The sequence below is a fragment of the Thunnus maccoyii genome, chromosome 7 (genome assembly GCF_910596095.1).
Source record: "Thunnus maccoyii chromosome 7, fThuMac1.1, whole genome shotgun sequence".
Lineage (NCBI taxonomy): Eukaryota > Metazoa > Chordata > Actinopteri > Scombriformes > Scombridae > Thunnus > Thunnus maccoyii.
Window position 1 is genome coordinate 29,912,757 of NC_056539.1, and position 26,146 is coordinate 29,938,902.

General features: G+C 40.3%; 1 protein-coding gene across 1 annotated transcript in view; it reads left to right on the plus strand.

Moving 5' to 3' along the window:
• Positions 1 to 26,146, plus strand: part of LOC121900514 (carboxyl-terminal PDZ ligand of neuronal nitric oxide synthase protein-like) — a 187,301-nt gene that overhangs the window by 102,916 nt on the left and 58,239 nt on the right. The window contains exons 6-7 of the mRNA XM_042416928.1: positions 9,037 to 9,178; positions 18,305 to 18,474. Of these exons, the coding sequence (XP_042272862.1) occupies positions 9,037 to 9,178; positions 18,305 to 18,474 (312 nt within the window). The remainder of the gene's footprint in view (positions 1 to 9,036; positions 9,179 to 18,304; positions 18,475 to 26,146) is intronic.

Below are 26,146 nucleotides of genomic sequence, written 5' to 3' on the forward strand. Positions count from 1 at the left end.
GATGATTAATAAATGACAGATATTGATGATTTAACTGTGCACATTTTATATTTATATCTTTTTTTTATCCACAGTATCCACAGCTGCCTGAAAATGACTCCACATTTTGAAATCAATACATCGGTCGGTCTGTCTGAGAAACACTTTGATTGAGATCCAGCAATCTTTAAAAACAGTTGAGAATCAATCTCATCCCAAGGTCCGTTTAGTAGCTGTTCTGGAGCTTTCAGCCGTACCACACAAACACAAGCTTCTTTTCAGTCTTCTTGAAAACCACCAGTCAGACTAACTGTACTGCAGGTCGTCATGGTCCCCAGGGGATTAATTATGGTGATTTTAGTGACGCCCTTACTTATCCTAGAGTGCCACCGTCAGGCAGGGTACATACTAAAGCCAGCCCAGCTCTAGACCGCAACATTTGTTCATACATTACACCCTCCGTCCAATCTTTATCCCATATCTTCAACAATGAGGCAACAACACATTTAATAAGCCAAACATGGTGAGAGACACATGCATGAAGATAAAGACGTTACATCAATGCCGTTACAGTCTTTTAAACCTGATAATGAACAACAACACAAAACATCCCATCATCACTGCTGCTAAATGGAAACCTCGCACCTGGCAGCTGTGCTCTTTGATGTTGTTATTGTTATAATTACACTGATAGGCCACATGATTACTTTTTTTTTTTTTCCCCCAGTAAGGGAAGTTATGCAAATGCACTTCTCTCACCCGCTCGATTAAAACCATTAACAACATCAAATTATGGGGCGAGGGGTTAAAAACAGTTTTTTTTGGTTTTTATTTACTTACTTGTTTGATTATTTATTTATCTAATGGTTATGATGGATGCAGACTGATATGCTTGGTGAGACGGAGAGCGAGTTAGGGTTATTGTGTCAAGTGTTAATTGAGTTGTCGCTCTGCGGATGGAAACCCTCCAACCATATGCTGACATTCACAGACAGATAATGGCTTTAAATTGTTCAGCCTCAGACGCAGACGATGAGTCGAATCTTCTACATTTGAGGATGATTGCAAAACCCAAATAATCATGAAATGTGTTCTGATTTCTTACTGTGCTCACAGGTAATTACATTGGAAAGCACTAAGTGAGCTATAGCACCAAAGAAAACCTGTTTCAAGTTGTATATTAAAGCCTAAATTAATGTCAAGTTTATATTTTAAGTATAAATGTGGTTAATTTATATCTTAATCAGTGTTTAAATATAGTCAGTCTGGTGAAAACTCCAGATTTCAGAAGAGGATCGGCGGTTTCATCATTGACATTGAAGAGCGCTGATATAAAACGACATAAATCTATTTCCAGACTTATCGATGATAAGGACTCGCATCGTTTCTGACACAGCGTCGGTTAATATAATTGGATTTAACAGCCTTTCGGCGGGTTTTATTGAATATCCATGTCTCCTCTCACTCTCTCTTTCTTACTCTTAATCTAATTTATTTTTACCTCTCTGTCCAGGCTGCAGTGCACTTGCAGCAGAGTTAAATAAGTCAGATTCATACTGTGTGTACTTGCTTCAGACAGAAGCTAATAAGCTGCTCTGTTTTATTGGTCTATGTGTACTTGTTATGAAAAGTACATCACCAGCCTCCCCGTCTTAATCTTCAATGTCTCTTGTTGAGTCTCTAGTTAAAATGTGTTTGTAACTAGCTGACTGATCCGCCTCTGTCATGAAACTCGACTGAATCTACTCTTTATATTTACACTTTATCTTATTCGTTCACACACACTCTGTTTGGAGGATCTCTGCCCGAATGCACCATCGGTTTTGCTTTCTATGAGTCTGGACCGTCTGGTCCGGAGAGGAGGAGGATGTTCAGTCTGGCGTTCAGGTCCTCTGAAGGACACGCCTTCGTCTGTGTCGTTATCTGGCACCTGAACTGGGAGACGGTTTGCCTTCTCTCTGCTCAGTTGTCTGTGAAGTCACAGCTACACCTGAGCCTGATAACGTTAAACAATAACCATCATTTTCTATACCTGCTTTACTGGTACAGGGAAGACTCTGGACTGGTCTGGAGAAGATAAAAACTCCACATGAGATAGGCCCAAAACCAGCTGGTGGATTTAACCTTTCACCAGGACCTTCTCTGTTAACTACAAAACATTTCATGAAAGCAGCAATAATCAGTATTTTTCATGCAGCGATGTATCAGACGACAGCGTGTAATGCGTCGGCTCTTAGTGATGAAGTTACAGAGAGTCATCAGTGATTCTGCAGCTCTCCTGAGCTTTACGGAGCTTTATAGCGAGTTTTATCTCATTACTGAGCTACTTTACTGTTTCGGTTCACTCTCAGCAATCTCTTAGTGTCGTTATGGGCCGAAGCAGGCAGCTGTTTTCAGACAAAAAAAAGCTCTAAAAACCCAACTGTACACTACCCGCTCAGCACCAAACGGCAAACAGACACAGTTAGGAACTAGCTGGTGAACATGGTGGAGCATTTAGCAGCTAAAGAGCCAGACATATTTCCCTCAGGAGTTGGTAGAGAGCAAAAACGGAGCTAAAAGAGAGTGAATATTGGATTTACATTCACCAGGTGGACATGAAACACGACTCTAAATGAATGATAATGTTGCTCCATAACTGCTGGATGTAGAAATAACAGTTAATGTAGGTTTAAGTGTAATTCCAGTTAGACATTCAACCTACAAGTTGCCCTTTAATCTTGTTTTACAAGAAGTCATAAGAGGCTTCCATACCCAGCGCCGATATAGAGTTTAAATGTGTGAATGTGTGTGTTTGTATGATATACCCTTGCTTTGTGCACAGGCTGGAAAGTGAGCTAATGGTTCAGAAGAGTCACTGATGCGTCATGAGTTTATTTCATCACACTCCACTTGCTCTCACACATAAATACGCTAACACACACACATACACATGCACACACACACACACACACACAAACAAACCTGTCCATTGATTAGTACTTATTTCGGTCTAATAAAATTCGCTTCAGTGCTGTCACACACTCATACTCCCCGCCTAGTGTTATCTCTCCCTGCTGTCCCACGGATCTCCTTGAGGCAATTATCAGAGCAGGCTTTGCCCTAATGATCAGTAGTTAGGTCAGGGAGTCAGCGGTGCAACTCTTTAAATAAAACTCAGTTAATAAGAGGGGAGCAGAATGGATCAGCAGTAGTCTTTTCTATAATCTCTTCTCTTCTAAATTACAATTACCCTGTGTTTACTGAATGACGGATGCGTAAAGATGGGTGAATATGTAAACATAGTTAGAAGACAGAAGACGAATGAATGAACTCATCAACACAGAAAAAAGCAGAAGCAGCTCCCCTGCCATCCTTTCATTGTTTACTTTTTTTTCCTAGATTACATTATATTCCCTTTTGTCCCTTCTCTTTGCCTGTGCCAAGATTCCCAGGCAGAAAAAAAGCACTACTGAACCTCTGTGGCTAATCCGGGATAAATAATGCATCATTCTTTTGACTAGACCCTATCCTTTTAGCCGCCGAGAGAGAGAATACTTTGCTGCAGGGACCTAGCCTCTCTTGACAGCTTGATATATAGAGAAGACAGAGATAGAAAGACACAGAGAGATACATAGAGGGTGCATTTATTCAGTTGAACTGACAGAGAGGAAAATCGATGAGTGAGATAGAGACGGAGAAAGAGAGCTAGACAGAGATGGTGACAGATGTCCAACTTAAGAACTATTTCATGTCTTTACAGCAGGATACAGAGCCTTTTGCATTTGAGTGACAAATCTCTTAGTGGTGTTGTCAGCTGCCACAATCAGGGATTCATTTGAGAATTTTCTCAGGGCAAAACATGTTTAGATACAGGACAACTAGTCTGATAAAAAGTGAGTTAACTGAAAAAGATGCATGTATTAAAAGTGAATGTCCGTTCAACAAAGTTATAAATAACGTTGAACACTGACTAAGTACATACGTTGACTACCACCTCCATGGTTAGGTTCAGGCAATTAAAACTATTTTGTTAGGGTGAAGGGAAGGATTGCCATCATGGTTACAAAGAACCAATGTTGACTTGGGATGGAACAGCACGCTTTCTTGACCCAACCTCCAACCTCGACCTCCTTCTTAAGAGGTTTCACAATAGAATAGCAAATTAATTACTGTCAATGCTGCAGGGGGTTGCTTCAAGAGGTCGGGAAAGCATGAACACAGGTGTTTTTAAATGTTTAGACACATGCTGTCGTTTTTCGGGGTGGGAACTTTCTCACAGTGGATGACCACAGCATCTCTGATGACCGCAGCATCTCTGATGACCACAGCATCTCTGATGACCGCAGCATCTCTGATGACCACAGCATCTCTGATGACCGCAGCATCCCTGATGACCACAGCATCCGTTACTGTCTTGAAAATCGCCAAAAATGCAGTCAAGTTCAGTCAGGGCTATGCAGAGGTCTTAGTTATTGTTCCAAAAGGTCAAAAACAGGAATATACACAAAAAATTGGGGGTTTTATCATTGACTCTGATCTAGTGTTCCACTTAAATATGGAACACAACCAAAAAGGCATTCTGTAAATTAAAGACCATTGCAAAGGTCAAAGCTTTTCTTTCTCCCAGTGATATAAAGAAACCTGTTAGTGCTTTTATTACAGTTTGGATTAACTACAGTTCTCCAGTCTCCCTAAAAAGTCTATAAAACGAGTGCAGCTAACATCGCTGCTGTTCTTACATCCATGCTCTGGCTATTTTTAGGATAGATTATTAAGATCCTAATGATTTAAATATAGTCAGAAACTTGTACTTGACTGTGTAGTTGATATTCTATAAAGACATGTCAATGACCCGTGGAGAGCTCTCAGATTCACAGACGCCCCGCTGCTCACTGTAGCGAAGATTAAAGACTGGAGTCAAGCTTCCTGCTGTTTTGTTTGGATCCGAAGTGTCAAATAAAATTTTACATATAGAACCCGTTGTTAGCGCTCTGCCAAAACGTTTTCTGCGATGATTAGTCAGTTGAAGTCATGTTTTAAATAGAAGCCAGCGTCTCCAACGTGAGGATTTGCTGCCTTTTCTCTGTTTCCATATTTTAAACTGGATGTCTTTGGACTGTTGGTCGGACAAAACAAGACATAGACACAAAATCAAACTACAAACAATTGGATGAACTATTGTAAACGCCTCTGAGTGCAGGATTTGTCATATATTTGGCAGATAGATGAGATAAATGGACATTTAACACAAGGGAACAGGATTAAAACTGGGAAAATGTACTTTTATTTTAAGTCTTTAAGGGACCAAACTGAGGAAGAGAGTCGTGTACAAATGACGGGGGCTGAGGGAAAGAATGGCACATCATTGTGTTTGATTATGTGTTTTCCAATCAGTCAGCGTATGAGTCAGGGGAACTCGAGCCTTCGGTGCCTTCGCTATGTGTACAATAACACCAGCATCTGCTCTCATCCCCTGTATCAACCGCCTCTAGAAACATCTTCAAAGGAAAACACGTGTTTACTGTCAGGCTGAAGACCAGCGTGGGGTAAAAAAACATGAATAGGGGGGTCCACAGACGAGGAGGAGGAGGAGAGTCGGGGCGATTGATGGATGAATGGAGGAGATGGGGGTGAAGAGAACTGCACGGCGCGTGGAAACACTGAACAGCAGGTCTGAAGAGTGAGAGCATGAGGGAGAGGCTGCAGTGAGGGACGTGTTGTGCAGAAAACAATGATGATACCTGCATAAGTAGAAAACGTATTGTATATTCACATGGGGATACATATGCATTGGAAAACATCCCATTCTTACATTTTCTATTGACTTTTTCAGTCTTTCTTTAATAAATAAAGCTGAAAAATGTACCACTGGGGCGAACATGTCTTGATTCTATATTGATTCTATATCTTAATCGATTAGAGATCAAAAATTTAACTATTTTGATAATCATTTAAATCTTTTTTACAAGCAAAAATGCCAAAAATGTCCTGGTTTCAGCTTCTCAAATGTGACTTTAATGCTTTTCTTTGTCATATAAGGTAGTAAACTGAATACTGTTGATCAAACAGTCACCTGTTAACTATGGGAGACTATGGACTTGTAGCTCTCCAGGGTCTTAAACACCTGGGTAATATATTACTTTATCTATTTTTTATACTCTGTCAGTTTGATGTCTTATTCTAACATTTTTTTTCTGTCGGCTGAAGATTGTTTTGATGTTTCTTTTAACACCAGTCTGCCCCGAGGCAAATTTCTCCTCAAGTGACAAAAGTTTATTTTATCTTTTCTCGGTGCCGGTAGAGCGATCTGCCGCATCTGGTCCATGATATGAATACTTGTTTATACAAAATCAGAAATGCACTGTCTGTCTGTATGTGTGGAGTGTGGAGAAATGTGAAAAAGGGGTCAAGTTTTTTGGAGACACCTTCCGTACTCAGATTTCTGTGTTCATGTAACTTGTTTGTTGAGGACATTTTCACATCAAAGCAATAACAAGGCGAAAGGTGAAGGTGCTGTAGTTTGAATGTGTGCAGGTTATCTTGAAGTGGCTGCGCAGGTTTGCTGTAGATGGAGGTTACAACACTATCACAACACAAGAACAGCTATATTAGATGTTCATGCCATATGTCAACATTTTTAATACTAATATAAACATTACAATACTTTCTATATCATGCATGGCAACTATGGTATGGTTAAGGTTAGGGAAAGGGTTTGGTTTGGATCAGGTAACTAAGACACCTGGTTATGGTTTGGGAAAGATAGTTACGGTAATAAACTTCAACCTCCACACTTTCTGTACTTATAGTCGTATTTTTAACTGTTTTACTCTTGTGAAGCACCTTGGTCTGTGGAAGGTGCTATACTAAATAAACTTTACTTACTTACTTTCCACCTTGCTACATAAAGGACACACAACTTCCTGCGCTGGCATTGAACATGAGGTGCAGAAACATCCAATATGAACATAATACCTGAGAAGTTATAAGCTGTGAAATGATTCCAGTAGCTTCACTGTTTCCATTAGAGTTGTTCATAAATCTAGAATTATTTAGTCTTAAAAAATGTCAAAAAGTAGTGAAAACTGCCATCACAAGTGATGTGACAGGCACAGTGATTTTCTGGGATTGAGTAAAACTCCTCTGAAATACATTAGTGGATTAGTGGATTCTGATTAATTTTCCCTCTAAGGTAGTTGTAAAGCTATCCATATGTATTAATTAACTACCCTGCACAAGTTTCTATATACTGTATATGTATAACCTTCTCAGTTGTCATCCGCTGCTTGAGTCGACTCAGAAATATGTAGTTATTTTCAGTGTTTTGGGAGATTGCTGGTAAATCCTGTCAGACCACCATGTAAAGTTTTAACATTTAAGATGTGACGACATGCTGAGATGACTAAAGACACTTACATTAATGTAACAAGTATAGTTGTCGTCAACTTGAGCAATAAAAGTTTCGTAAAAAGCCAAGAAGTGAAATGTATTAATATGTAATCCATGAAAAAGATGGACAGACTCTAAATGACGAAAAAGAGTGTGATTTGCGTCACGATGAAATAAACAAGAGCATAATATGAAATGATAGAAGTTTTTCTAACTTCATATCGCGTGGCACTATGGAGCACATTGGCTCTTATATCAGATCTGGATATAAATTCTTTCTGCTGATATTGGCAGCTGCTGGCTAGACGCTGTGCAAACAACATCAGCACTAAATGAAGCTGAAGCAGCATGTTTTAATTAAAAAATAAAATAATCATCATAATTAATTACACTGTGAGAACACCAAGAAGGCAGCCAAACCTCAGTTCTAAACAGAAAATGAATGATGTCAAGTTTTTCTGACTACAGAATCAAAAAACTTCTCTGAGCCGAGGCCAAAGCCCAGCACCTCTGACACTGCCAAAGCTAACCTCAGTCTTCAATGCAATAAAACACCCAATTGAAAGTATTCAGCCTGATTTGACATAATGTTCTTAGTGGGACGAGACTTCAGAGTCGTTAACCAGAGCAAGAAAGGATTTTGTCCTTTGGCTGAGTCTTGATTTTGCTTTAGGCCGCACCGCATCTGTTCTGCTCCTCCAGCTGAGGATGAGTGGAGGCTAGGCCTCAGTGCTTTAAAATGAAATCTTTTCTGCCTCTGCACCTCCCTACAATGAAACGCCAGACAAGAGAGGGCAGATAGCAGACAGAAGTCAAAGAAGTTGTTTTCACTTGACCTGCCTTTTCAGAGCAGGGAGGACAGAGTAAGAGGGCAGAAAAGCAGACACATCTAGCTTCACACACCTGAAGACAAAGGTGTAATCCAGCCAAAAGTAGAAATTAGATTTGGATATTCCACTGAGTTTTGATAGTAAACACATAAAAGCCTCTACCTGAGATCTAATTGTGTAATATCAACAGGTGACTGTTGGTCCACGTGACACTGAGGGGCGAATTTACAAAAGGATTGCAAAGCTTTTCCAGCCGCAAAACCTAATGAGATAAAAAGAAACCTTGTAATTCAGAAAGCAAATTGTGCCGCCAAGCAAATAGCGTCTCGGTGCTCCTTTGCTATTTGCATGTATGTAAATTAGGGACAAAACAAGGACTTATGCACTCAGGTGCAAAACTTTATGGGCGTGTTTGCTCAGTCATAACACATAGTGCGGTATCTTTTGTGAATCGGACCTCGAGATGGTGAAGATAGCGGTTGCAAATGATGTGCAACGTGCTGTCAGTGGCCGCAATCCGTTCTTTATAAATTCACCCCTGATGCTGCAAACTGCTCTTCCTGCCTGTTGTGTCTGTTTGGTACAAAATGCACATTTCTGGTACAAATCTGTGTCCAGTCTGCAGCTCACACTAATAAAAAAAAAAGGTCAGTACATCTGGCTTCAGTCTTTCCTCTGGCAGAAGAGAAATGAAATGCTTTACCTGCCAGACAAAGACAGAGCTCCACTTACAGAAACTCAGACCTAATCAAGAGAAAACCCAAAGACGGACCAGAACCAAAATGACTACAGCAACAACACAGTAGCGTTCTGAGTGTTAAAACCGTGTGTATTTCTTTGTCTTCTTCTCTCCTAGAGTCAGGCCATGCGTATCGTCCGGACAGTCGGCCAGGCGTTCGAGGTTTGTCACAAACTGAGTCTGCAGCACACGCAGCAGAACGCAGACGGACAGGAGGACTGCCACAGCGAGAAGAACAGCAACGATTCCTCCATCAACGGTACAGAAGCTCTCACACAAACATACACACACACACACGCAGCGCAACGCACCCGCTACACAGTCAGCATCACTCTGTTTGTCCTGCTTTGTGTGTAAATGTTTAGTCCTGCTGCTTTGCCCTCAAGGTTTTGTTGAAAATCCCAATATTTGTTCACTTATTTATCACCAGCACATGTAGCGATCTGTGCTTATCGCTTGTTCACGTCTATATTTTAACTTTGAAGAATCAGAGGGTGACATCAGACAGAAGAGAGAGCGCAGGGATGAACGTTGGGTGTGACAGTCCTGCATTTTTAATAAAGGTTGTTGAAATGGGAACAATACATGTCGCAACCTTGTCGCAGCTCTTTGAAGGCAGTGACAGATTTAAAGAATGAAGGTTTTGCTTTGAAAAGAGATTTGTCTTCATGTATCCAAAGTCCTGGATTTTCACAGGACACTGATAGATTTCATAGAAGGGGAAAAGGTCAAGGAGTATTTCTGTGGGAAAAGACCAGAAATTGTTTATTTTGTGTACAGCACATTTTCCTTTCTGACGCAAAACACATCAGGTGATTCAACAGAAGTACAAAGAGGAACGTACATGTTTACTTTGGAACAAGCGGAACGATACAGGAAATACTTGATGTGTCAGTCGGGTTGATGTAAAGGTACTTGGGTCTGTGTGCTGATGATGGAGGAGGTGTATGCTCTGTTTGGTTGTGGCAATATATCTGAAATTACATAACTAAACAGATTAAAAACAGTTTGCTGGTTGCAAAGCGTAACCGAGCCCGTCTGCTAGTGTGTGAATCTGCTAGCATGTTTACTACCAGTTGACCATCGTTGGCTGTGTGAGCTCTTTTCATAGTGTTATCTTTTTCTTTTTAAGTCTGTTTATTGGATTTTTTAAAGCCACTGGAACCCCAGATCCACAGCCTCGTCCATAGCCTTCTAACTATGTAATTTAAGGGTCTCATGTCCATAATAGTAAGCATCTAAAAAGTATAAGAAATTAGTTTCAACACAGATTTGAAACATTGTCATTTAAGTTTTTGTAAACTTTCCTGATATTGGGTTTGAACTGAGCGTGATTATGCTCCCTCCTCCCTTCGTGTTCTCAGCGATGTGTTGTGAAACAGAGAGAAAGCAGCTGCCCCTGAACACACGGCTCACAAAACCCAAACTGTTAAGCTGGAATATGAGGAAGTTTGTGACCCGGCCGTTATGTTGAAAACAGATGAGTCAAAACCAAGCACCGCCCGACTCACAGTACTTGCCTGTAGCTGGCGAGATGTCAATCAAAACAGGATCTGCCACACCTACACAGTCTTGAGAAATGGTCTGAACAGCAAAATGAGCTGTTGAACTTGTTGTTTGAATCAGGTTTTCTAATAGATGTTTGTGGATGCTTAATGAGAGACTCAACTTTGATATCATATATGCATTTTAACTATTTCAAGCCGAATTTCCAGAGGCTGTAAGGACAAGTAGTGTATACATTACATTACAATGGCAGCACTCAAGGTAAAGTAAGGTCCAGTTAAAACAAAGCACAAGCATTAGCAACAACATTGATCCCAAAGATATGTGAATGCAGTACACCCTGAATAGGACCTTATCACTTCCTGTCAAGCATATGAGGTTTATGAGTCAGTTCACTTCTGCCGGGATGTCGACCACTTGTCGAGAAACGGTTTCCAGATTTTCAGGAAGACATTTTCCTTACTGGTTTATATCAAAGGCTTTCCATATGAATCACATTCCCAAGTTCACTCAGCCGTTGGTGGAATGTGCGGCTAGACGCAGATTTCCATTGTTGTTGAATGAGGTGTTTAGCTAGCAGGGCGCAGAGTGAAATGGTCTGAGCAATGATTACTACTTAATTTGGATGTAAAATCAAAAGTGAGCTCACCTGTAATGTTGCTAATAGTCCCTCATTGCACAGTAAAACCGTGAGAACTCTCAACTACAATAAATACAGTAGATAAATGTCGAGACAGGAAGTTGGCCTGTAAACTGTGATGGTCAGCAGATAGTTTGGGTAATGATTTTACAGTTCGCCTACATATTCTCTAACTAGTTGGAACTTGAACTTGAACTTCATGTTGCCGAGGAGGAACAAACACACAACACACACAGACTTGAACATAAAAACGTGGAGAACATCCAGCACTAATCATCCAACCAATTCATTAATGTTAAAAAAAAGGATCCTCACCCACCGATATGGAAGACTGATCATCAGCTGACTCATCCTGAGCAGTTTGATGGCATGAGAGATAAAAGAATTCGTCACCCTGTTAGACCTGGGCTTTGTTAGTCTGAATTCCCATCCCAAAGGGAGCAACTCAGACTCTCTGTACAGAGGATGAAGAGGACATTCTCTGACTTGAGCCTTTGAAATTACTCTCATGTGGAAGTTTGGTTAACCTGGGGGTTCTTATACGACCCGTTTGATCGTCTAGCCGCTCATGTTTGTTGGATTTTTAGTCATGTCACAGCATTACAAGAGCTCAACTTGGTGAGTACATTGTTATAAAGTTGTAATAAACAGTAGTTTTCTGTTAAAGATTTGACCCGGGGGTTAAATGAAAACAGGACAGGAAGGGAGATTGAGTTCCAGGAAGAAGCAGGAAGATCCAACCACCCCCGTGTGCACAGCAGTAGTGCAGATCATGCCCTCCCCCCTTTAGAAAGACATTATAAACAAAGCCAGAGGGAAAGGCATGGAATAAAACTAAAAAGTCATGCAACTGTATCATCAAGTCCATGGTGGGAACTGTATATAAAGTCTAAAAATAATACAAAAAAATCTGAAGTCTTGTCAACACATATCCTAGCGCGCACAAACACCTACACACTTCTCACAAATTCATAAGTCCTCAGATAGCAGAAACAGATTGTACTGCACATCCACATGCACATACATGCACACACACACACACAGAAAGTCGTGCTCACTCCTGCACCATGTCTGCATTGTGCCCAAGTTGGCAAGCAGGAGAGGGTGATGCTGGAGTGAATGTCATGGATGAGTCAACCTAGAGAAAGAAGGCACCACACAACAACACTGGTGGGCTGTGAGCTACTTTTATCTGCTGCCTCGTGCCTGGACAGGATGGACTTCGCTGCAGCCCGGGGACGCTTGGCTCCGAGTGAGGTCTGAGAGTCCAGACATGGAGATTCAGCAGTTGGAAGACACCACGAACAGAGTCCTTTCACACCACCGTTCCAGTCATTATAGCGGCCGGCGTCCGTCACCCTCCCCAACCCGGTCTGAGAGCCGCATTATCTACCGAAACCCCTCCAGCCTTCCAGAAACGAGCTCCCTTTCACATGCTGATGAGCCCAGAGATCACCCACGCTCTGTAACTGTACATCCACACACTGTGATAGGACCCCACATGCATACAAACTCAGGCCTATACACACACGCACTCACTGTCACGGCGTGTTAAGCAACATGAGCCGTCACGCACAGGCAATAAGCTTATCTGGAGAACTACGGTAATTATCACGGCGATGAAAGAAGGAGAAGGAGTAGAAGAGTGGGAGATAGCGGATTAGAGAAACAGAAAGCCGCAAGACGGCGTGGATAGCGGAGGGGAGGAGGAAGAAGTAGACGGATATTAGAGGAAAAAGGAACCTCGGGATCACGGAGGGACAAGAGGAGCAAGAAAAAGATGAAATGTAGAAACGGATTAGAGAGAAGGAGAGAGGACGGAGATCTGGGTTGAAGCAGCAGGGAGTCAAAGCAAAGAGGACAAAGTTGGGAGCAAGTTTTGTTCTCAGAAGAATGTTTGCACAGCATTTCCGAACAATCGCGCACATATGGCCACAACATGAAACAATATCATCTCATTAACAAACAAACAGCAATGTAAACAATAGCTTACACATCTGAAACTAATAAAGCCCGTTCAGTGGAAAATAATGTTTAATTGGAGCAGTAAGGTCACATTATCATAAGACATAAAAGTGCCGCAGGCATGAAGTTCCATTCAGCACTTCAGTGATCACTGAGTACAACACAGAATTAAAGCCTTCAGGGTATAAAAATTCATATTTCCCACTTCCTTTTTAACTTGTAAGCTAAATCTCAGTGGCGTCTGTGGAATAAAAATACAGAACAAAAAAATGTTTATCAAAACAAACTCTTAAAGGAAAAATTCACCGCATTTGATGATTAAAACTAGGTCACCTATGTAGTAGAAATGTGCAATTGTTTTTGAAATCGGTGCCCTATGACTACTGAGAGAAAGGCTGTAGATTCATCATACCGCTCTTAAAGGAGAAACAACACTGCAGAGGTGCAACACCTGTTTGGTCTGAATACAGCCAAAGTCAGACTGTAACGTCACTCTGGTCCAGTGGTCGTCTCCTCCGTACTGTTTTGACTGATTACACGGCAATATATTCGGCCTCATAAATTGTAATAGTGGCGCCGCATCTCTGCTCCAACATTACATTGTAAAGTTAGTTGTTTTTTGTTAGATTCAGTTCTTCTGGAAGAATCACAGACAATTTTAGCAGCTTAGCTCAGCTGAGCTGAGGCTGTAACATCACTCTGGTCCTCCTCCACACAGAGTGTGGTTCAGCAGCATGATATTCAGCCTCGTATCATAAAACTAGTATTCTTCCATTCGATTTTTAAGTATTTAGTAGTATCATATGTTAGTGTCTGCTTTTTCCTATCTCTGGCGTAACATGGTAGACGGGAGTGTTTTGGGAGACCCACGTTTTACCGTCCTTGAAGGCACCACTACAGAAATGAGGAAATGTAGTTTGTAGTCTAAGGCGGATCTCTAAAGTCCACCGGATGATGCATTTTGTGTCACCCAGCAGACTTTTGTCAGCATATGAGCAGCTCTGGGTGCAGGCAATATGGAGGGAAGTTAAACATTGTTCATTTGCATATAATATCCACATTGTAATGATACAATGCTGGTTTAAAATCAGCAAAGTTTCCCTTTAAGACTCGTTCAGTTTGATTTTTTCTTTACAAAAGAAATATGCTGCCAAAAGATGAAATAATTGCTCTAGTTTCCAACACAACTTCACTTGTTTGATTAATTTTCAAAATGTCAGTAACTCATATATGGTAGAATAAGGCAGATTGCATAACTTTAGATTCATAAAGACACTTGACTTTATTAGAAAAACATCTCACAATGAACCACATAGTAAGTTGTACTAATACTCGTATCGAGTACAGTATCAGTCATCTTGTAATTCACTTGAATGATAAAGTGTGTCCAAACTTTTGACTGGTACTGTTTGTACAGTATAAGAGTACACGCACATCCAAACCAAAGAGGGCAGGTGCTGAGATGAAAGTGAGCAAATCATGAAATAAACAAATAAACAGCTCGCATACTGCAGGTCTCCAATGTTATAACCTATTTATTGTACCAAGGTGATGTTTCGAGCACTGCTGCTCTTCAACAGACTAAAGCAACAATGCACGACACCATCTTAAATACATATGATATAGTCACATGAACCAAGTCTCTAATGTCAAATAGAAATAGCATAAAATACATAGACAAAACACCTATATACGTATATCCATAAATGCAAACGCACACACATACTGTATATTACATGCCTGTATATATACATACACACAGACATGATAGTGTACATAGCTCTGCCTTCATAAAGTTCAGAATTCAATAGTGTAACACTCAATAAAACAAATCATATACAGTATGTACAAAAATATATTAAGAGGAAGAACTTAATAGGGTGTCCTTAACCACCATCGGGCTTGTAGGCTGTCATCAAGTATTGGAAAACACTAAAGAGGTGCTTCTGTTTGTCCTATAAAAAGTGCAAAATTATCAGCTAGAGACCAACAGCACAGAGACCTAAAAGAAACAGAAAAGGGAGAGAGAGAGAGAGAAAAGGAACACTGATGATATGCAGAAATGCATGTGAGGTCTGGGAAGAAGTGATGTCGGAGAGGAAGAGGAAGGAAAAACATCAGGGATGTTATGAGTAGTAATGGAGGAAGAGGTGAGGGTAGCGCTGGCAGCACGTTATCAGGGATGTTTTCCGGGGTGATGAAAGGAAGCAGCGTGCCGATGCCAGATTGTTGGATATGTGGTTTTAAGTGGAAGGGGGAGTAAAGCACTAATAGCTGGGTGTACTGGGAGTGAGAAGTGAAGTATTAATGGAACAACAGGCAGATGAGGATGAAGGTAAAAATGTTGAGAGGAAGAAGAAAATGCAGCAGGAGAAGCGATAAAAGTGAAAGCAAAAAGAAAAGTAAACAAGAAGAAAACAACAGTAAATATGGGCCTGAAATACACTTTGAATCCCTGATTAGATGTCAAGTGTGTGAGTTAATCTGAAATGATGTCTGTTAATCTGCGGCGACGCAAATCAAACACACAAAGCAGTTTAAACATTGGAACTAATTTCCATTTTTGCCTCCGAGTGAGGAGCTACAGTCAGGTTTCAGTTTAAAGAAAGATGAGATGATTTCCAATAATGACGTGGCAGCTTTATACAGAGTATTACCAGGACTGGAGGAAGAGGAAGAGGAGTACTGTGGTGATGAGGGAATAGTGTGAGCGCCTCAAGCTTTTCTTTACAGCCGGGCTTGTCACTGCTCTTTATCACCTTTTACCCGCCTCATTTAAACAGCTACTTCTTCCTCCCACCATCTTTTTTTTATTGAAGACACCTCACCCGAAACACCGATCCTGCTGTGAACTGATAATTCACATTTGAGGTTAAAGTAATTTTTCGACATTTTTTTTTTTATAAACACGCTTATTCGCTTTCTTGCTGAGAGCTAAGTGAAAATTGATACCACTCTCATGCATCAAATATGAAACGAGAGCCAAGAGGTGATTACTGTAGTTTAGAAGAAACATTTGAATCATCAGGGAAGCAGCCAGCTAGTTCAAAAAGATGCAACACCTCTAAGCTCTCTAGTTAATGTCGTATCTTGTTAGTTTATTTTGTATACAAATAGAAATGTAAAAGCTGCAGTTTGTAGTTTTGAAGGGGAGTAATGCGCTGTACAAGTTTTTAAGCTCACGATTAAGCACGGCCTTGACCTCCCAGAGTCTTTTCTTCATCACGAACTCGACAGGCGAACAGAGGAGACGCTGCACAGAAGTGCTGATCTGACAGATGAAGAAATGAAGATGCACATAACTCCCCCGTAAAACCATAACATGTCCTGGTCAGAGTTCATCTTTAGCCTAACCTACCATCAAAACAAGATAGACTGTGTATCTCTGAGACAGCAGGATCTGCAAATAAGAACAAATAACATTTAAAGAGTTACCTATTGTTAATTGCTTAGTATTTTATTTCAAATGTATCTCAGTTTAATAATGATAAATGGCATGTGTAATACTAACTTATTATTTGAGGATGTGTAGATGCCTTGACACTTATGTGAACGGTCCCAGTAGCTGTAAATGCAGTCATGTCAGTAGAACAGGGTTAACAACTTCAAATATCTTGAATTCATTATAGACAATAAACTCAGTTTTGATCAACACACCAGTTTTATCCATAGATGATCTCTGCAGAGCACTGTCTGTTGCCCCCCCACCTCCTGATGTTGCTTTACAAAAGCATAATTCAACCCATCCTGTCATGCTGTTCGACCTGCTTCTTTACTATGTTAACTATCCCCAACAAAAACAATCTTACCGGGATTACACATATTGCCTCCAAAATCGTCTGCCTCCCTGTCTCCCCAATCTCTCAGACGTGACCCACAGAGCCATCACACATCTCGCGCTCATGATAGCAAACGATCATGATCCTCCCCTCGAGCCACACTTCACACTGTTGCTGTCTGGTCGTAGATACGTGACTTAAGAATGGAGAAGAGTTCGGTTTGGAAGAAGTTTTGTCCCTTAGCAGCACATGGTGTATAGATCCAGACTCATCTGTGTGTGTGTGTATGTGTATATAATACATGTGTATTGGTTGTGATACAGGAAGGGGTATGAATGTTATGTGTTTATGTGGAATATGCACTGTGCTGCGCTGTGAAAACAAACCTCCTTGGGACAATATGAGAGAGACTGTCTATCTGTATTTATTTTTAGTTATCAGAAAGGGAGTGTAGTTCTGTGTGGTGGGAAGTTGTGGATAACTTCAGAGGTCGTGATACTCTGATAGCAGCTTGAGGAAATGTAGTCAAGGTACCTCGTTTGCCAATAACTTTGACAAACTGTGTTATAGTTTTGTTTCGCTGAATCGCCTGATGAAGGAAATCGAAAGCACTTGAAATGGTAAAATATTCAACAAATATTTGACTCCTGAAGACAAAGAGAATCCTGTTATTTTTCGTTTTTGGCATTCATGAAGGTGAAACTGCAGGTTGTTGACTTTACTGGAATGTTTTCAAATATCGGACAATTTTATTTGAACTTATTCAAATGTATTGATCTGATATAAGTTTTAGCAGCTTCTGACATCTAACAGGTCTTACCGAATCGAATGTGTTGTTTTCCTTCGCCACGGGTATTTTCAAAAAGTTGCATTGAGTCAATAATCATTCTTTACCAAATAAAACAGAGGGAATGTCTTAACACAGTTTTGACAAAGAAGTCAAATAAAACTCACTTCCGAGGTTGAAATATAAGTAAACAAGTGTGGAAGCCAGACGATGCTCATCATAAACTGTTTTTTTTTACACTCTGCATTGATTTGTCTCATATTTAGACAATGTTGTTGTTCTCCATTGTTAATGATATCTGTTTCAGTGAAAACATGGACTGTATCCCATTTGCACCAATTTGTCCTATTAAGAATGTATTAACAGCATTGAGAATGCTCTTTGAAAACACAAAACACAAACTCTAGGAAACAGAAGAGACAGGAAGCTGGCAGCTTTGCAGAGTATTACAGCTCTTTTTGTGGTAATTTAAAGACTAACTTGACTGTTTCTTTGCCAGGAGTTGTTCTGTTTAACAGCTGAAATGTACAGTCTACACTTTTATTCCAGCATATTTTGTATACTATGTCTTTATGGATAATGTTCTTTACTAAACTGAATGTATGTGTGTCCGCCCATGTGTGCGTGTGTACATGCTCATGCCTACATGTGTGTATGCAGGCGTGCGTGCTTATCCACCTGTATGTGTGTGTACTTTCCTCGGCTCAGCTCGAGAGCTAACGGGCGCTGAGAAGACGCCGATTGTCGCCGAGGAGACAGACATCGATGCCGACGAGGTGAGCCAGTTACCGGCAGCGGAGGAGTTAAACCTCAACCGAGGGGTCACCGATCTGGACGCCACGGCCAAGACACCTGACCTAAACCACTCAGACAACAAGGTAAATCATCCCGTATGTGTATATGTGAGGGGGTTTTGTCCCTCTGACCAACGGAGGCTTATGTCAAATCTCCTACTGTAGAGATCTTTTGACTGTGTGGTGCCCCTACGGCAGTGCAGCGGACAGATGGCTATTCCCAGATAATATCATCAGGGTTAGAAGGAGATACACTGTAAATGAAAAAATAGAGAGAGAAAGAGAGAAAAATGAGGTAAAACTTAATAGACATGTAAAATAGACAGAAATGATTTCAAAGAGATTTAAGACAGAGTTTAGTTTAGGTTAGAAATGGTTTGTCGTGCTTTCAAAGCAGACAGACCTTGAGTAGACGAGTTTGTGTTAAAGAAAGTTGACAGAAAGTTGGTTTTGTTTGGATTTCATTTCCTTGCACTGGTTCTGATTTGCAAGCCTCTTTTGAATGTGTCTATTAATTATTTGGACCATCGCAGTAATTGGGATAAATTGCAAAACATGCAGTACTTGGTTCAACGTCAAGGTCAGCCGCAATGATTTAGCGGATGTCTCGCTTTAAATAAAGAACACCTCCACTAACGTCAAAAGATTTTAAATATTTTTATGAAATATATTAGGCTTACTAAGCTTCCGTGTGCTTCAACCAGGCACTTGACTTTATTCATGAATATAGGGCTTACTATAGGACTGCTTTTAAAGTGTTGTTTTAATGGGTTGCGGTTGACAGAACATCTTGTATTAAACATCATGCATGGTGCCTGGTTCATGTCCAGCAGCTTTGTTGTCATTCCCCATCTCTTGCTCCCCTCTTATTTCCTGTAGTCTCTCTACTGTCAGCTCTCTAATAAAGCCATAAAATGGCCAAAAAAATGAAACAAAAGACAAAGAAGAATGTGACCAAAAATTACCCGAATGTCAGAAATGATTGGATTATGGGCTTAGTTAAAGCAAACAAAAAATGTCTTTATTGATTAATATTAGAATAGGCAGTCAGGGTACAAAAAAAAAAAGGAACGAGAGGCCACCAAAGGACAGCTATAAAAATGTGCCTGTGTATCAAAATCTAGAGTCAGGTCTGGTTAAGGTTTGGGAAGCTGGCAGGAAATCAAATGTCTGTTGAGTCGCTCCAGGTCAAGCTGACCCCTGAGTGTAACGGTGGATTTCCAGAGTTTACACAAGCTTTCACATTTCCTATTTTTATTTCCTTGAGGCTTTACTTTGTACAATATTTCCTTGAGGCTTGGAGCAAAGTCTGCTTTATGTTTTCTTTGATTTGGATATTTGTACCTGTATTAACCACCAGTAAAAAAAATCAAGTCAACATCAAGTCTGTGTTCACAGTATGGAATGGCGTGATTAAGTGTAATAACTCTCTGCCTGCCACTGTACTGTTTCTATTCAGAAACCGTCAGAAATATGTTGGCAGCTGAGCTCTAAGACTACCATGCCAGTCATGCAGTGTTTGTGTTTGTTTTTGTATTTGTGCGGCCTCATAGTGTTAGAGATTTGATACAGTCTCTCAGTCGGGTCGTCTGCTCTCTGGCCTGTGGAAACCCGCCACCAGTGGTCTATCTATAACCAGAGACATGCTCTCTGGCCTGTCTGGAGGTGTGTGAGCATGGCTGTCGGGTTCAGCTGTCAGAGTAGCATAGTAGTTGTTGTTTACTGGGATTTACAACAGTATGCAGGGGTGTAATTGTGTTTTTGATGGAAGCAGCGGTGGGAGGACGGCGCTGCATGATGAGGGCAGAGAGGGGGTATAGGGTGTTTATTAAACTAGTCTGCGGCTTGAGACCTTCGGCTCTGCATCGAGTTGGCAACAGTGGTGTATCATAATCATTTTATTATGTTTTTATTTTTTATTATTTCAGCTGCCTGGCTTTGCTGAGTGAGATAGAACTGTAGTGGACAGAAATAGAGGAATGGCCTGGACTGTCTCCATGTGTTGTTTTGTGCCCTATAAAGCCATCGTTAGCGTTTTGTTAAGATTTTTTTTTTAATGTGTTTATTTAATTGCAGTGTTCCTTCCATTCACAATCCATGTGATGATTGCTTTTCATAGGCCCAATTAACACCTGGCAGTAACATGCATGTTGGGTGATCTGATCACAAGTGGACAGCTCTAAGTACTAGAGTTGGGTTGGTTTCTGGTTTTGTCAGTCTGGTCCAGTGTAAGAGTTTAAACTGGTTTGGTTTTATGCAGTCTGACTGAACCAGCATTTGTCATTATGAGATGAGATTATTATAAGCGTCTCACATGGAGGCTCCGGCTGCTGTCGTCCACTCAGCCGGACGCCAAAGACAAGCTGGAGGAGGTAGGCTGACCCGGTTTAACGGCGCAGATCTCACCGATAACCAGGATAAGCCTAGCCGGGCTGCTTACAGCTTCCATCAGTCTGAGAGCAGCTTGTGTTTTGTGTGAAGAAAATCCATGGATTCAAATCGATGGGACAGATCATTTTGCCAGCCTGCACGGCAGCTAGCAGCTGATTAGCATGGCTAGCATCGTTAGCATAGCTGTGCCATGCTGTGCACCCTAGCACAAGAAGAAAAGTTAAGTTGAATGGTTGTTGTGAGAAATAAAAACAGTGTGTCACTGTCCTGACTGCAGTGTCGCTACACTCTCATTCATGGGTTCTCATTACATTATCCACTCAGGAGCAGCTGAGTCACATGTGACACCTAGTGGTAAAATTTGGTATTACCGGTCCAGTCCAGTATTTGGCTTAATATCAAACCGGTTTGAAATTTCTTACATCGGCCCAACCCTACTAATGTCAGCTCACACTTGGCATTCGAATGTGTCTCCACATGCGTCTGGAGTGGCCACTTGTGATCGAATCTCACTTCCTCGCTCTATATGCAAATAAACACGTAAATCATTTCCATTTGCAAAGACCAAATGCAGGTGGGAGGCACCAGTTGCACTTCCTGTGATTAGTCTGCTAGAGAATCCATTTCGCCTGTTATTATGGCTTCTTCTTCTTGTTTCATACTTTAATATGACGCCGTTGGCACACAAATGAGTACGTACTTCCGCTTACACAGAGGACATCAGTTGAGAAGTTGGTCCTTCAATGTGAATATGGCCATTTGTGGCAGTTTCTAGTCTTCTGCAAGCTGGTATTCATAATGTCATTCTATTTCATATATTGTAGCTATATACTGTACTCTCTAAATTTACATTATTCTTATTTATTTACTTTTGAGGATCAAATTTTGGCCTGGAGAAAAGTTGCATAATTTGCCAAACTTGGTTTAGCCAAGCAATCATCTCAAAGGGCAAATCTGCCAATGCAACCAATAAAATGTCTTAAGCTGTTTCTTTTACTAAACCCATTTAAGAGTTGTATTATTTGTGCTTTCTGCTGGTCAGATGGTCACATGCACTCATTTTCAGTTCTTAATGTTTTTCACCTTGCTGCTAAATGTGTCAAAAATTCCCCTTTGCAGGAAAAGCCCTGATCTATAGTTAGCGCTGGGTAATTACGTGTTTGCTCCAGCAGTCTCAATTAATGGTAAATAATTAAGGAGACAAGCTGTTGGGCAACACTCCAGGTCAAATTTTATTAAACTTTTCATCAGCACCCCAAATGAGAACAATATGTCACCTTAGGTTCCAGGCTCGCTGAAACATACCTGTTAACTCACCACATGGAGACTCACCAGAGCAAGACTTTGAGACCCATCCTGGATCCTAAACCTTAGTTACAAAACCAAACTATTCAGCTGTTGAACAGTCCTTGGGTCTCATTAACGTTAGAGTTATGAGACCTTTCATTACAGCATCTGATTGAAAGCAACACAGCGTGAAATCACTGAAACAATGAGCTCTCAGCAACGACCTCTATTCTCAGGTCATTGGAGAAAGTGTGTGTGATTTTGTGTAGCCGCTCTTGCACATACATGTATGTATTCTTTTCGATTTTTGTCTTCAACACATTTGTCACTCTTAACAGCTTGACAGATTAGATGGGAATGTGCAGGGACAAGTGGGGAAAGGTAGCATTGAATGAGATCTCTGTATGTGTGTGTGTATGTGTCTATGTGTCTTATGTTTGTCCCCATGTGCATGCATTTTTTTCACATAACTGTGTGTATATGTCCCTGAGCAGAGGGATTTGATTCACTACAGGGTTTCTCTGGAAGCTCATTAAAGAAAAAGCAGCCTGTGAATGTTAAAAGTTCATTCTCCTCCTGTCAGCTCCCGTTAGACTGACAAATCCCTCAGCGCCCTACGTTCAAACGATCCCGTAGGACTCAGAGAGCACACATCAATCCTACCTGGGGCTTTGTGTCCATTGTGTTGAGTCAGGACATTTACTTTTAAAAGGCTTGCCTCCGGGATCAGAAAGAGTATTACTACAAGACAAACTGGAAAGACAAAAGTCACAGATTAAAAACGACAGCATTTTACATATTTGAAGAGGCTGCATTGCTTTTTTGGCAAGAGAGGGATGGCCTCCTAAAAAGTGAGTGCTGTGCAGAAGTACAGAAAAGACCACAAGATCAAACTGAACATAAAAACAATGTCAACATGATCTCCATTGTGTATAGCCTTAAAACAGAACCTCCTTTCTTTTTGCATCTTTCGGATGTTTGAGCTCTCTCTTAAAAATAGATCAGTGCAAGAGTTTAAGAGCTTTTGTTTTCTTTTTATGTGAATTATACAGAGAGAGAAGAGGAGTGTGTGTGTTCACATGAGTATGGCAGTTTTAAAGTGAGGCTGTACAACAAACACTTTTATACAGGTTTTGCCTCTGGTCCACTTTCATATGCTGTCATCCAGGTGTAAACACTCTGATCTAGGAGTGTAGCGCTACAGGCAGCACTCCACAGACAAGGTTCTTTATCTCTCTCTTTGCATCTCTTGTCCCATCACTAGTGTGTCTCAGTTGTTCTGGACCTCAAATTAATAGTACAGCATGCATATGGGGCTCATTCGCTGGTCGATAATTCAGTCCTTCCAACAGCTCGATCCATAGTAAATTCATTAGTCTGTTGTTTGGTCTGTCCAAACCAAGTGGTAACTTCCACTTCTTGAGACTAAAGCCAATACAGAAGTACCTTTAAAATACAATGCCACCGACAGCCGCTAGACACTGACTCCAAAAAATTCTGTCTCCAACAGACTGCCATTCAAAAAGCATCAACTTCTCTCTAGAAACACTAAGTCAATCATTTTTTTCAACACGTCATTATGGTCTGAATCTTTAAATTCAGGCCCTCTAATAAGTATACTGGTGGACATTTTGGAAAATAGTGCTCCATTAATAAGATTTGAAGACTTATAGCTTTGATGTCTGCCATATGGGCGTTAATTGACCGTTCAGCTCACCTGCTGTTCTCCCCGGCTCCGGGACTCACACTGAGTCGTACTATTGTCTCAATATTTCAGTAAGTTTAATGTTACTTGATTGCAATACCTGCTAAAGAAGCTAACGTCAGCCCAAGCGTGCACCGCTCAGTGTTCCCAGTAACCTAGTGTCGCTTTGGTCAGAGGTAGTGGGGCATGTTTCCAGAGCGTGAAAGGCAACACCACACACTTCTTATATGGAAGGTCCTGGCTCCAAATGTAAAAGATGGCGCTGACCATGAGCTGCAACTCTGGGCTTCAAACTGGCTTCAATGCAAAACAATGGGTGACGTCACAACTCCCTACGAATTTTTATATTAATTTCTTAAAATTTATAATGAAAGTACTCGTACATTTCATGTTTTTAATCGTCAATAACTGCTGAAAACAAGTAGGAATTCTATGTATTAATCTTGACATGATGGTATGAACATTAATTATACCATCATTATCTAAATTACTTTTTACCAGGTTTCGCAAATGTTGCTACTGTGGATGTTTTTATTGATTGTAATACATTCAATCAATTGTCAGTTGTTGTTTTTTTTTAAGTAAACAGTGTATCTCATTAACATGAATGGTACTAATATTTGAACTATTTATATGCAAACAGTAAACATGACATTTCCACATGAAACTCTAGGGATGCACTGCATCACTGCAAAACACCCCCGAAACATGAGCACACTGTAATCCAGGGTGTACATAACAAAAATATGAATGTGTATTCCTCTGTTTTAAAGCCTAGGTAGCCATTTCATTTATCCAGTGAGACTGTGAAAACCACAATAACACCATCAGTGCCATTTTCACAAGTACGATTACTCACCTGGCTTCAGTACAGTATAGAACAATGAAGACTTCAGTGTAAGGAGGGTGCTTGGTTAGTTGTGAAATGGTAGAAATCACAATATTCCTGCCTGTGTGAGTTGGAAATTTATGCACATCATGCAGCCATTGATCTAGAAAAGATGCTGCAGTGCCAGGAAGATTAAGGAATTAGGCATGGGACAACTTCCTAATATGCAATCAATATGTTTTTGCAGTTAGCTCACACAAAACAGACAACCTGAATGTGACTGTGGGTTGAGGAAATGAGGTCAAGGAAGGAATAAGTTCTATGCCTAAAAGCATGATTCTTGCCTGCAAAAGGATATCACTGAGTTTACTCTGTAAAAAAGGTATCAATAATGAATTTACAGGGATACAATATCAATAATAAATTCTGGTTACAGGGCCCAAAATAAATGCAGAAAACTGTCCACTTATTACTTTGTCATCATTCCAAATACATGATGATGACTCAGGATATTCTTGAAAAAACACAATGGCAGACAAATTCGGAGGGTTTGAAGCAAGAGTATTGACATTTTTATAATATTGACTTTGCCCATTAAAGAGATAAAAAAATAGACATCATTTTAAAATGATTTTATGTCCTGTATTATAAAAGGCAGATAGTTAATGTTATAAGTATCTTCAGAATTACTCAATAGAAAAACAACATATTATGTAACTCAAATTTATATACATTTTTTTCTATCTTCAGGTTTGTTAATGTGTATTATTTCTGCTATTAATCAGTATCAAGTCCCGAAAGCAATCAAACATCTCTAAAATTAATTGCAAAAATTAAATTGAATACCTTACATCATATGAATAACAATAAGTGTCATCTGCATATAATGAAACTTAATGATGATTATTTGGACACTTAAATGTAAAAATATGAAATGTCAAAATGTTGGCTATTATTTTATACATCACGATGAAATACAAACTTTTTTTTTTGTTTTTTTTCCAAAGCAGTTTTAACTTTAACTTTCTTGGTAATGCTGTTTAAACTGTCTATAAGACTTTTGGCTGTTTTGCTGTCTTTCATGTGCTTTATCCTCATTATATTATAGAAATCAGAATATTGAAATCAGTGCATTTTTTTTCTTCAGAGAAACCAAAGTAAAGCATACGGTTTCATAACATTTACTTCATAAACACAGAATATCAGCACTCTAATTACTTAATGTAGGAAGTTGCATGCAATAAATAGGATTCATCCAAATTCAGCTGATTAGGCTACTTCATGAAAAGCACAATATTTCTGCAAGTTTTAAACTCACGATCTTTGTGGCGCATACACATAAACATCCCCATGACCCTTCTTCCTGTCTCCTGACTCCTCAGCAGCCTTACAGGACTGAGACTTAAGTTTTCACTACTCTTCACACACAAGCAGGTAATGAAAATGCAGCCTCTTGACTTTACACTGATTGTAAACTCAGTGGGTTTGTGTGAGAGTATCACTCAACCCATCTATATTGGGCAGATGGGGCTCAAGTTTTTCCC